This window comes from Ailuropoda melanoleuca, chromosome 14, assembly GCF_002007445.2.
Source record: "Ailuropoda melanoleuca isolate Jingjing chromosome 14, ASM200744v2, whole genome shotgun sequence".
NCBI classification, from domain to species: Eukaryota; Metazoa; Chordata; class Mammalia; order Carnivora; family Ursidae; genus Ailuropoda; species Ailuropoda melanoleuca.
Window position 1 is genome coordinate 54,850,251 of NC_048231.1, and position 13,364 is coordinate 54,863,614.

The window sequence follows — 13,364 nt, forward strand, 5'->3', positions numbered from 1 at the left end:
TAAAAAATAAAAAATAATTTAAAAAATAAAAAAAAGTGCTGAAAGTAAAATCTTAGAAGGTCTCATCACAAGAAAAAACTCTTCTGTAGTGCCGGATGTTAACTAGATTTATTAGGGTGATCACTTAGCACTACTCACAAACAGTGAATCATTACATTGTACATCTGAAACTAATATGTCAATCTTATATCTCAATTTAAAAAAAATTTTTTAAGAAGATCTACTGTCTTCGCAAATCTCAAGCACACAGCACACTATTATTAGCTAAGGTCACTTTGCCGCACAACACGTCCCTACAGTATATTCATCTGACGAAGTTAAACTTTTAGTACTCTATTACAAAGTTAATCATTTTCACTTCAGGGACACTGGTTTAAAATTTTTCAGTCTGAGGATTATTGCATTTTTCTCTCCTTTGGCAACCTTACTGATAGCCTGGGCCAAGCTTGTTTATGTGGCTGCCCCATGACAAACTAAGGGTGTCCTATCTGTGAATGCACGTAAAGGACATGATAGTGAATGGGACTCGGCCAGGCCAAGGTCTCAGTTCTGATAAGCCACAAAACTTTAACCGAGCCTAAGCAATTTAGGGAGAAAAGTGGGAAAAGATAGATGTCATGTGAAGAGGCCAACACGGAAAAATAATCTAACATGAAAACTATTATTTCTGAATAGGCGCATGCCCTTTCTTCTTGGAAAATCACCTTTCTTTTGAGATGAAATGAAGTAATCAATATACTATTTCCTGGTATTTCTTTAGTGTTTCTATACCAGCAGCACACGTCCTACTGTACATTTTATATTGAGAGCTGTGGGCTCCGCTAAGCGGACAAGATAAGAGTTCATTTCCTTCTATTTAGTGTATGATTAAAGTATGTGTTGTTTTATCAGAAATGACTCACCAAAGTAGAACTATTCAATCCTTTCTGAATGATTTTTCACTTAGAAATTTGGGAATTATGCCTTATTTCGTAACAAGTAACTAGGGTGAATGGCTGTTGCAATGCCACCTATTTCCCCATCTCAGCCAACGGACACTCATTTGTCAAAACACTGGACTTTCACCTCTTCTTTTGAATATACACCATTCATGAAATAGTCACCCCCTCCCATTGCTGCCCCCATAACCATCTGGCACAGCAGCATCACTTATGTTGACAATATCGTTGCCCTGGGTCAGGCTGCAAAGAGCCAAAGAAACACATTTGTCATCTAATTCTCAAGTTCTAAGGGGAAGTGAACTTTAGGTTAGAAATGCTTCTAGCTAAGTCTCTCTTTTCCTAGAAGAGATCTTAAGGGGGAAATGAATCCTTCAGTTGGTTGGTTGGTTGGGATTGGGGCCATGAGCATTTATAAAGTAACCCCTGTGTGTCATCATAATAGCACATAACACATGGCAAATATTTACTTGAGCTGGCAGAGCAAATAGCTCATGTCTGATAGCTACTTGTAGGATCCATAGAGAACATTTGTTTTTAGAACAGTTTCCCTTTTGTAACAATAATGTAGGAGATTTACTTTCACTGTTAAATTCCAGATCTGTTTTAATTCGGTCACTTTTTCAGTGCACTTGCAAAAAGTAGCTGCTCAAATTCCCAGGTTTTGGTGTTCCTGAGTCTATCCTTTTTGACGATTGTGTTTAAGTAATTCCATACAAACTTCAAGAATGAGTGCAGTCTTACACATCGCAAAGAGGATATTTGCATTGTGGAGATTATCTTTACCATCTGCGGACATGGACCTGGGTGTGCCTGGATCTGATGTGCAAATGGTGTTTATATTTATCAACATTTCTTTAATTTACTGAGCCTCTGTCCGTTTTTTGAGTCATTTGCATTATACTTTAATTTGTTAAGTCCACTTTAAATGTTATAGGCATGAACCCTCTTCGTTACATCATGTGGTATTGCAAATATGGTTCCCACCCAGTGACTATTATTCTTAACTTTGCTAACAGTGTCTTGTGTTGAACAAAAGTTTTAAATTTTTATGTAGTTCTACTTGTCAATCTTTTCCTTTTTTTTATGGCTTTTAATTTCAACATCCTGTTTCTAAACTCTTTCTCCACCGCTTTCGTTTCATTTCTTAGGCTTTCTTTATTGCCTTCCATAAGGTTTTACAGTTTTTTCCATAAAATTCTGGTAATTCAAAAAGTTTTTAGGTATAGAAATTAAGATTATGCGGAATGCCTGGCTGGCTCAGTCAGAGCAGTCAACTCTTGATCTCGGGGTTGTAAGTTTGAGCCCCACATTGCACATAGGGATTACTTAAAAATAAAATCTTAAAAAAAAAAAAAAAAAGATCATAGGGGCGCCTAGGTGGCTTGGTCAGGTAAGCGTCTGCCTTCGGCTCAGGTCATGATCTCAGGGTCCTGGGATCAAGTCCCACGTCAGGCTCCCTGCTCAGCGGGGAGTCTGCTTCTTCCTCTCCCTCTCCCTCCCCACCCCCTCACTTGTGCTCGCTCGTGCTCGCTCACTCTCTCAAATAAATAAATGAAATCCCATGCTCACTCATTCTCTCTCCCAAAAAAATGAAAAAAATATTACAAAACACATTCTTCTTCTATAACATACTAGACAACTTTAAATCTGTAAATATTTGATTTTTATCTTTCAATCTATATGAACAGTAGGAATCCATTTTTTTCCATGTGGATGCAAGCTCATCGAATACCATTACTAAGTAATTGATCTCTTCCCTACTTAGTACATTGCAAAGGTGGCGATTCAAGTAAGTTCAGTAGACACTCAGTTCTGTTTCTGGAGTCTTACTTTATTCTATTGATTTGTCTATTCCTTCACTATGCCACACGACTTTCATCTTTGTAGTTATAAAGTATATTTGAGATCTGATAGGATATTTATCTCCTTTTTTATTTATTTTTATTTTCTGGCTGTTTTTTAGACCCCCTCCTCTTACTCATCTTCCACATTTAATCCTCACGTGGGCTTTTAAATCCATCTGCCCAAGTTCCGCTACTACCTAACTCAGTCCTATCACTGGTTATTTACATTATCGCCATATGCAATCCCTTCACTGGCTCTCCTTCCCTCATTATGCCAACTATAGTCTACTCTCTGAACTCCCTCCGTTAGGAAATTTGATTGTTTTGAGGCCTCATATAATTTTTTAAATGGCTTAATTGAGCTATAATGTATATACCAAACAACTTACTCATTTAAAATGTGCAATTCAATGGTCTTTAGCATATTCAGACTTGTGCAACCATCACCACAATCATTTTTAGAGTATTTTCACCACCCCAAAGAGAAAGGCCATACCTTTTAGATATCAACCCCCAACCTTGCCATCTTCCTCCTCTTCTGCTGAACCGAGCGTCCCAGTCTAGGCAAACACTAATCTACTTTCTGTAGAGATTTTTTTATTCTGGACATTTCTTATAAGTGGAATCGTATAATGTACAACTGGCCTTTTCCACTTACCATGATGTTTACAAAATTCATCCATGTTGTAGCACATATCAGTACTACACTCTTTCTTATGGCCAACTCATTCCACTCTACAGATACACCACATTTCACCCGTTCATCAGCTGACAGACATCTGGGTTGCCTCTACCATTTGGCTCTTTTGAATAATGCTGCTATGAAATTCATATAAACTTTAAGATGAGTCTGTTACACTCTAATAAAAAAAAATCTGAGAATTTTTATTATAATTGCTTTAGGTTTGTAGATTAATTTAGGAAAAATTTAATTTTTTTTCTTACAGTATTACTTCCATCGAGGAAAATAATCTTCCTTTATATTTGTTTAGGCCTTGTTTATTGTCTTCCATAAAGTTTTATAGTTTTCTTCATAAAATTCTGTTGCTTTTTTTTTTAATTTGTACTTATTTTATAATGCTTTGCTGTTTGAATGGGATTTTTTTTTTTGGAAAAAATTTTTTTTATTTGACAGAGAGAGACAGCCAGCGAGAAAGGGAACACAAGCAGGGGGAGTGGTAGAGGAAGAAGCAGGCTTCCCAGAAGAGCAGGGAGCCTGATGCAGGGCTCAATCCCAGGACCCTGGGATCACGCCCTGGGCCGAAGACAGACGCTCAACGACTGAGCCACCCAGGCGCCCCGGAATGAAATTTTTTAAATTAAAATTTCTATCTGGTGGTGGCAGTATATAGAAAAGCTATTAATTTTTTTAACCCTGTATCTAGCTATCCTGTGGATCTCTCTTATGCATCCTAATAGTTTTTCAGGTTTTTTTATTTTCCAGATAATTATATAATCTGTGAATACATGAAGCTTATCTCTTACTTCCCAATATTTATATCTTTTTATTTTCTAATTTCATTGGTTATGATCTCCAGAATAATGAAAATAATAGCAATGATAATGGGCATACATCCTTATCAACTTTAATTTTTACTGCAAGCAATATTTCAGCAAAAATAAAAGAAATTTAACAATGAAAGAAAAATCGCCCTGAATCCCATGTGAAAGTAAGGTTGAAAAATTCCTGAAAATTAATTGTTTGTATATGTAGAGAAAGGCAGGAAGGATATACACCAGACTGCTATGGGTACTTCTTTTAAGGTTGTGGAATTCTGGAGCAGAAACAGGGGTGGAGAAGGAGACCCACTTTCTGTTTTATGCACTCCTGTATAGCTTGGCAATGAGCCTTTCCTACTTTTATAATTTTATTTTTTTTAAAGATTTTATTTATTTATTTGACAGAGATAGAGACAGCCAGTGAGAGAGGGAACACAAGCAGAGGGAGTTGGGAGAGGAAGAAGCAGGCTCATAGCAGAGGAGCCTGACGTGGGGCTTGAACCCATAACGCCGGGATCACGCCCTGAGCCGAAGGCAGACACTTAACCGCTGTGCCACCCTGGCACCCCTACTTTTATAATTTTAAAATCCATCTTGAAAAAAATGCAAAATGTGTAAAGACTTTCTTTACATATCAAGATTTAAAAATACGTGCATTGTTAATGGTTAAAATTTAAGTTTTGTTCACTGAGTTCAATCTCAACTAAATGACACAATGATTAGACAGACAGACAAGTAGATGACAGAAGAATTGGTAGAGATACTGATCTAGGTACAGATGTATAGCCACTGGCTGTTACTAGAAAGTCCAAAAACAAAAAGATGGCCACAGAGAGGAAGTGGGTAAAAGAAAAGGCTTACAGAACACAGGACAAGATTCTGGAGTGGGGCAGTCAGAGCTATTATCTCCTTCCTCCAGATGCCTGGGAAAATGCAAATGGGGAGATTATTTCACGGGCTAAAGAGAATTTTAATTGCTCTCTAATGTCATCAGACCCTAATGATTTCCTGTCAAAAGTTTTTCCTTCTGAGACACCATGGGGGAGTCTAGTAATCATAGGAAGCCATCTACATTATTCATCACAGTACTTAGGGATACCACATCAATGACAGTGCTCCCACACCTTAGTACTGCTTACATCTTGGAATATGACTAAATGTGCCCCTTCTCTTATTCCCTCTCAGGATTTCCAATGAACACTCCCCCAAACTCCAGATCCGGAGTCACAGTTACCTGAGGGCCGTAAGTGAAGTCTCCATCAACCGAAGCCTGGACAGCCTAGACCCCGCCGGCCTGCTCACGTCACCAAAGTTCCGCTCGAGGAATGAGAGCTACATGCGAGCCATGAGCACCATCAGCCAGGTGAGCACCGTGTCTGTGGGCCATTACCTGCATAAGGGTTAGTGGACACAGGGCATGAAGTGAGGGGGTAGCCCCTTGCAGAAGAGACCACTGATGGATCAGCCTGACCTACATGCTATGCACGTTCGGCTACAGCCAGCACCTGGTATGAGCAGCCCACCACCAGGGAAGGGGTCCACTGCTGATGCATAAAGGACACTGGAGTGAGTCCTTGGAAATTCATCAGCAGTCAGTAAGTACCAGCACGCTTGCCGTTAGGAAATTGATGGATGAGGTGATAAAGATGCTTGAAGGATAGAAAGACAGTAGACATCAACTGGCAAAAACCACAGCAGTGTCTATTCATAAAAGTACAAGTATTGAGCAGATCATCAAGACAGGGTGCCAGGGACATGAAGGGAGATACGATCTACTTATCTCAACTGGGTCCCAGGTGAATACTGTATCTTGGTAATGAGACAAAAGCCACTTCTAAGAACAGGTATGCCAGACCAGGGATTAAGACTCAAAAAAGGCAACGTAATGGTCTATCCAAAATATTCAGCTGAAGGTCCTCCAGTCTCTCCCATCAAAGGTCTCAGATTATGGGAGAGGGCTGGGCTACCTAAAATCAGGGGTGGAGAGGACCTGGGACTCTTGGAGGACCTGACTGTGCACTTTTTGGGGGCCACCAAAGGAGCTGAAGGTTGAACAAAAGTGCTTCCTCTGGGAGCACAACAAAAGGTTGAACAAAAGTGCTTCCTCTGGGAGCACAACAAGAAGGGTATTTTTTAAATGATGTATAGGAACTCTGAATTTAAATTTCTATCACAAATTAACTACTGTACAATTAATTCAGCTAGTATTTAATGAGCAGAACACTGGACCAGATTATACAAGTTACTCATCAATGAACAGTACAAAATCCATTCCCACCATGAGCTTACAAGAGTACAAATAGGATAAAAGTGCTATCATAATTATTATTTACTTGAATGCCACAAAATACTCTGAGGTAGACAGAGCAAGTATTATTTTTTTTAAAGATTTTATTTATTTATTCAACAGAGATAGAGACAGCCAGCGAGAGAGGGAACACAAGCAGGGGGAGTGGGAGAGGAAGAAGCAGGCTCATAGCGGAGGAGCCAGAGCAAGTATTATTAACAAGAGGTAACTTTGCTGGGTCAGACACTCTGCAAATTGCTTTATAGTTTCATAATATTATTTTATAAAACACTCTATGAGGTATGTAAGGAGCCAGATGTTAAATGGGATTTTGTGGTCACAGAATAGTCAACAAGATCCTGAAACTAAGGAGAAAACAGTGCTAAGAACCCAGGATTCTAAAGAGAGAGTTTCCAGGCATGCAGTCTAGGAATATATATTTTAACAAATACTCCAAGAGATTCTAATAATGTAGTATTTGATCTGAATTTTGAAAAATGCTTCCCTAAAGCATGTTCAAGAAATAGTGAATGTTCTAGTTTTGTTGGCGCTCAGAATACTTGTAGAGGCAGCAATGGGAAATCTGTCCTGAATTTTGCCCTGGATATATATATTTTTTAAAGATTGGTTTGTTTGAGAGAGGGCAAAGTGAGAAAGAGAGAGAGAGCATGAGTGGAGGGGGCAGAAGGAGAAGGAGAAGCAGTCTCCCCACTGCACAGGGAGCCTGATGCAGGGATTCGAGGCTCAATCCCAGGACCTTGGGATCATGACCTGAGCCAAAGGTAGACACTTAACCAACTGAGCCATCCAAGTGCCCCTCCTTGGATATATTTTTTAATGCATGGCTTTGCATGCCAGGCCCAGAGGACTGGACTTCATTTATTGGGAATGGGATTGATTAAAGATTAATTAAAACTTCAGCTTTTAAGCAGGCAAGATATATGATCATAATTTTGATGTGAGAGAATTCATATGGAAAAAACAGAGGAAAGATGAGATAGGATGAATTGCTAGAAGCAGAGAAACTAGTTTGGAAGACATTGGGACATCAAGGTGAGAAGTACAGTGCTGCTGAAAAGGTGGTAGTGGTGGTGAGGATGGTGGTGGTGATGGTGGTGATAATGGTGATGGTGGCAGTGAGGATGGTGGTGATAAGGAAGATTGCGGGGGGAGGATCGTGGTGATGGTGGTAAGCCAAGCACTGAAGCTGAACAGTAGGCTGAGAACTGAAGCATCTTTGATCTATCAGAGTGAGACCCTGAAATAGGACCACAGCTCTTGTTTTGTCCCTGCCATCAAAATAGAGCTCTTTACTCTAAATGCATTCTTGAAGAGCAAAGGTGGGGACCACAGCAAGGCCCTGAGAGCAGGGCAGCGTGGGAACTGGGGAAAGCTGGCATGGGGGATTCCAACATCTGCCCACTGTACGCTTCCTTCCTTGAAAGAAGCCTCCAAGAACATGCATGTCTATCTGTGCTAGCTGATGCCGTCTGATGACACTCACTATCCCAACTCTCAGGGAAATAGTTGGTGCCGCATTTGATGAAATTTTGACTTGCCTCTCCTTATTTTTTCACAATAAGCAACATAATATTTAAAATTTCTTTAAGTTTATGTTTATTCCTGACAGCCTTATGTTCACATAGCCTTCTGGAAAGATAAAGGAGTCTATAAATCCAGCTGTCATACATGTAGAATACAGCAGTGGGTTTAAAAAAATAATTGTTGGAAAATATTTATACCCATTCACTGCTTTCATAATTTTAAATGTTTAAATTTTATTTTTTATAAAGACTTTATTTATTTATTTATTTATTTGCCAGAGAGAGAGAGAGCACACACAAGCAGGGGGAGCAGCACTGGGAGGGGGAGAAGCAGACTCCCCACTGAGCAAGCAGCCAAATGTGGGACTCGATCTCAGGACCCTGGGATCATGACCTGAGCCGAAGGCAGGCACTTAACTGATTGAGCCACCCAGGCATCCCTAAATGTTTAAATTTTAAATGTTCAAGACAGGAGAAACATGTCGCCTCCCTCATCAGAACACTGCATCTACACAACTGCCTGACTTGAGTCCCTGTGCCACAGATCTGACCTTCCTGAGACACCATCGCGTCCTAGTGACAGCTCAGTAAGATATCGACAAATCACTGAAGAGGCGCATGTGGGCCCTGATGCTACAGCGGGTCAAGCTCTGCAATTCGGTGGCATAATCATTTAGCCTTAAGTAAAATACAGAAAGAATAGCCATCCTAAATGGATTCCTAATGATACATCATTTTTCTAGTCCCATTTTCAATTTTCAAGTAACACAATATCTTTAAGGATAATTTCAAACTATTGCAGTCCCAACATTGTCATTATTCAAAGAAGAATAGTTTCTTCTTCAAACCAATACTACCATATATATTGTAGACTTGTCAAAAAGTGGTCAGCTTTTATGATGTTGGGGATAGTCTCTCTTATAGATCTTTAGTAGCAGCTCTAATAGTATAGAATTTAAATGCATTATATCCTATTCCCTTTTAAAACCTGATCTATTATTCATCAAAAGCTGCTAGGAAGATCAAAGTAAAATGTCGTAAGCCAAGATATTGGTCTAGAATAACTAAATTGCTTATTTCTGCCATTCATAACTCATAGAAGTAAAATATCCCTAAAAATAGATTGTGCTTGCACAGTAGAGAAACACTGAACTTTTTTATATTTATTTCTTTTCTATATTTTGTACTATCTATACATCTAATAAAAACGGGGGCTTTTATGAAGTAAAGCTTGAGAAGAAAGAATTTTTAAAAGTCACATTTAAATATATATATATTTGATATAATAACAGTCATTTCCAAATTAGCCTAATTTATGTCTTCATTTATTTCAAGTCCAATTCTCAAATATCTTCATCTGGAGGGGTAAGCCAGAAACCCACAGACACTTTTGCCTGGCAATGTGTTGGATTTCTACATCATTTTTTTAAAAAGTGAATAGGCCGTTATTATGCTCAGCGGTAATACCAGCAGTTTAGCTGTGACTTGTGACCTCGACCATCCCTTCATTGTATATATACAAAGAAATAAAAACTCAGATGAATTAAGTGTCTATGCCTACCACCAGTAATAGAACCGAGAAACCCAAGTATCCTGACTCCTCATTGATAAGCTTCTTCAGTACCTACTAATATGGGGGCATCGATGGCAATAATATTGCTAATAATAGTAGTGATAATGGAAATGATAACAGCAGATTACTCATCATGTATTGCTTACCTGATACATACAAGAAGCTTTTCATATTATCTCATTACTTTCATATCAACACTAAAAAAGATCATTTCTTAATTATGAAATTCAGTCGTAGACAATTGGAGTAAATTCGTTTCATTCTTCCCGCTTACACTATCTCACAGAGTAACAGCCACCATTTGTGGAGTATCTACCATGTGCCCAGAAATATGCATTTTGAATATTTTATTTTTACCCTTAAAGCATCCACAGGAAATAGGCATCATTATACCATTTTACAGATGAGAAGATTGAGGCTCAGAGAATTCAAGCCAATTGCCCATGATAGAGTAGAAAGAGCCTTAAACTATACCTGGAGCCCCTGGGTGACTCAGTCGACTGAGCCTCCACTTCTTTTTTTTTTTTTTTTTTAAGATTTTATTTATTCATTTGACAGAGAGAGAGTCAGCCAGCGAGAGAGGGAACACAAGCAGGGGGAGTGGGAGAGGAAGAAGCAGGCTCATAGCGGAGGAGCCTGATGTGGGGCTCGATCCCATAACGCCAGGATCACGCCCTGAGCCGAAGGCAGACGCTTAACCGCTATGCCACCCAGGCGCTCCTGAGCCTCCACTTCTTGATCTCGAGCTCAGATTGTGATCTCAGGGTCATGGGATCAAGCCCCAGATCCGGCTCTGCACTCAGTGTGGAGTCTGCTTGTCCCTCTCCCTCTGCTCCTCCCCGCACTTGTACTCTCTCAAATAAATAAAGAAAATCTTTTTTAAAATAAATAAATAAATAAATAAATTACCCCTTTCCGTATAAATCCAAATAGATCTCAAATCTAAACAATAACACAAAATGACAAAAATTAAGATTAGGAGAATATGTGCATGATATTGTGGTAAGAATTATATAACTTTTAATAAAACAGGAATTCTGGGAAACATAAAGTAAAAGATTGACATCTGTTCTAACTAAAAACCAAATATTTCGGTGTGGCAAAAGATATCAAAGTTAAAATGCAATTGATGGTGGGGGGGGATTAAACATACAAAGAAAAGTTTCCGGTTGCCAAAAGTATTTCTATCAATAACTATGAAAAGATAAACAACCTAAAAGAACGCGGGGCAAAACTTATAAAATAGCAAATCAGAGGGAAAAAATATAAAGGCCAATAAATATGAGAAAAAATGCTTATATACAGTAGTGGGCTGATAGAGACAAATTGAAAGAGCACAATATCATTTTGACCTGTAAGAGTTGCAAAAACTGCTAACTGCTACAGCTCTTTTAGAAAGTAAGTTGATAAAATCTACAAAAATGTAAAACATATCTCTTGACAAAAGAATTCCGCTTTTGGAACTCAGGATACAGAAATAAAAGCACCAGTATATAAAGATAAATGCACAAGAATGTCGGTCACAGCACAGTCTGCAAGGACACATCTGAATCATCATCCACAACAGAGTTGTTGAAAAAAAATTATGGTACCATCGTACTATATGGTATTATGGTGGTAGCGACTCCGTGTCTGAATTTCCCTGAGTCTCCATATAAAAGTAGACAGAGCAACTAGGTAGAAAAACCCAAAAGTCATCGAGAACATTTACAACAAAATGAGGTGTAGGGGCGCCTGGGTGGCACAGCGGTTAAGCGTCTGCCTTTGGCTCAGGGCGTGATCCCGGCGTTACGGGATCGAGCCCCACATCAGGCTCCTCTGCTATGAGCCTGCTTCTTCCTCTCCCACTCCCCCTGCTTGTGTTCCCTCTCTCGCTAGCTGTCTCTATCTCTGTCAAATAAATAAATAAAATCTTTAAAAAAAAAAATGAGGTGTAACAAGATATTCCATGAACCCAAAATATAAGTGAATGAGAACACACCACAGGTAGCCGTAAGCCTGCATCCTATCCACGTCTGTAGGAAGACATAGAGGGAAACAATGACTTTTGTGACGAACTTCAGCACAGCAAGACAAAACAAGCAACGCGTATTTGCTGGAAAGTTCGGGGCACCTACTTGAGAACAGCAGCTGACGCTGGAAGAGATCTGCCTTCTCTAATAGTAGATCAATTCCAGGAGCCTGCAGTAAAATGTGAACGATGACTGGAGCAGTCTGAGCCCATCATCATCTTCATCATCACTGGAAACCAACCAACCAGTGTTTCCGTCCAGGACAGGGCCCAGGGGTGAGAAGAAACAGATGGGAGTGGAATGAAGTATGAGCAAGATAGAGACAATAGCAAAGAAGAAAAGAAAAGGCCCAGGTGAAAGTTAGGGACAGGACCAAAAGAATCAGGAATTCTCAGAGTTTTATTAAGCTAGAGGAAGAAAAAGAAAGGAAGGAAGGAAGGAAGGAAGGAAGGAAGGAAGGAAGGAAGAAAGAAAGAAAGAAAGAAAGAAAGAAAGAAGAAAGAAGGAAGGAAGGAAGGGAGAGAAAGAAAGAAAGAAAGAAAAAGAAAGAAAGAAAGAAAAAAAAGGAAAGAAAAAAGAAAAAGAAGGAAGGAAGGGAGGGAGGGAGAGAGAGAGAGAGAGAGAAAGAAAGAAAGAAAGAAAGAAAGAAAGAAAAGAGAGAAAGAAAGAAAGAGAAAAAAGGAAAGAAAAAAAGAAAAAGAAGGAAGGGAGGGAGGGAGGGAAAGAGAGAGAAAGAAAGAAAGAAAGAAAGAAAGAAAGAAAGAAAGAAAGAAAGAAAGAAAGAAAGAAAGTCCGTCCTGGGAATTTGGGGGGATATATATATATATTGAATGCACCACCTTCTCAAGGTCAGAAGAACTAATTTTACATTCAGAGTCACTATAAGAAGAAAAGACAGTAAGAAGTAGAGTAACATTCCTACAGAAAATGCAAGCACGCAGAAAGACCCACAAAACAGATCAAAACTGTAATGAACTACAGTTGACCTCGAACAACATGGGTTTAAACTATGTGGGTCCACTTGTACATGGATTGTTTTCAATAAATACAGTATAATACTATAACTGTATTTTCTCTTCCTTATAATTTTCTTAATAACATTCTTCTCTGTAGCTTACTTTATTATAAAAACATAATGCATCATACATATAAGATACAAAATATGTGTTAATCAACTGTTTATGTTTTAAGGATTCCAGTTATTAATACTTAAATTTTTGTGGAGTCAAAAGTATGTGGATTTTTTTTTAAGATTTTATTTATTTATTTGAGAGAGCACAACAGGGTGGGTGGGTAGAAGCAGACTCCCCGCTAAGTGCAGAGCCCTACACAGGGCTCAGTCCCAGGACCCCAAGACCATGACCTGAACCAAAACCAAGAGTCAGATGCTTAACTGACTGAGCTGCCCCTGTATGTGGATTTTCAACTGTGCGAAGGTGGGGAGTTGATGCCCCAACCCACATGTTGTTTGTTTAAGGGCCAACTGTATTTTAAAATGCACTAAATGACATTAAGAACATGATATAAGACATGAAAGAAAAAGATAGATCTGAATTTCAAAACCTTAAAAGTGATGTCACAAAACTCAGGAAAGAATTAGAAGTAAAAGAAAAATCATTTCAGAAATGAAGATTAGACTAGAAAGAATATAGGAGCAAGTGAA

At 38.9% G+C, this 13,364-nt stretch overlaps 1 protein-coding gene across 11 annotated transcripts in view; it reads left to right on the forward strand.

The window, feature by feature from the left end:
- Positions 1-13,364, forward strand: part of DLGAP1 (DLG associated protein 1) — an 859,965-nt gene that overhangs the window by 674,936 nt on the left and 171,665 nt on the right. For all 11 annotated transcript variants that reach the window (XM_034642364.1, XM_034642367.1, XM_034642366.1 and 8 more), the window contains one exon: positions 5,471-5,648. In XM_034642364.1, coding sequence (XP_034498255.1) covers positions 5,471-5,648 — 178 coding nt within the window. The remainder of the gene's footprint in view (positions 1-5,470; positions 5,649-13,364) is intronic.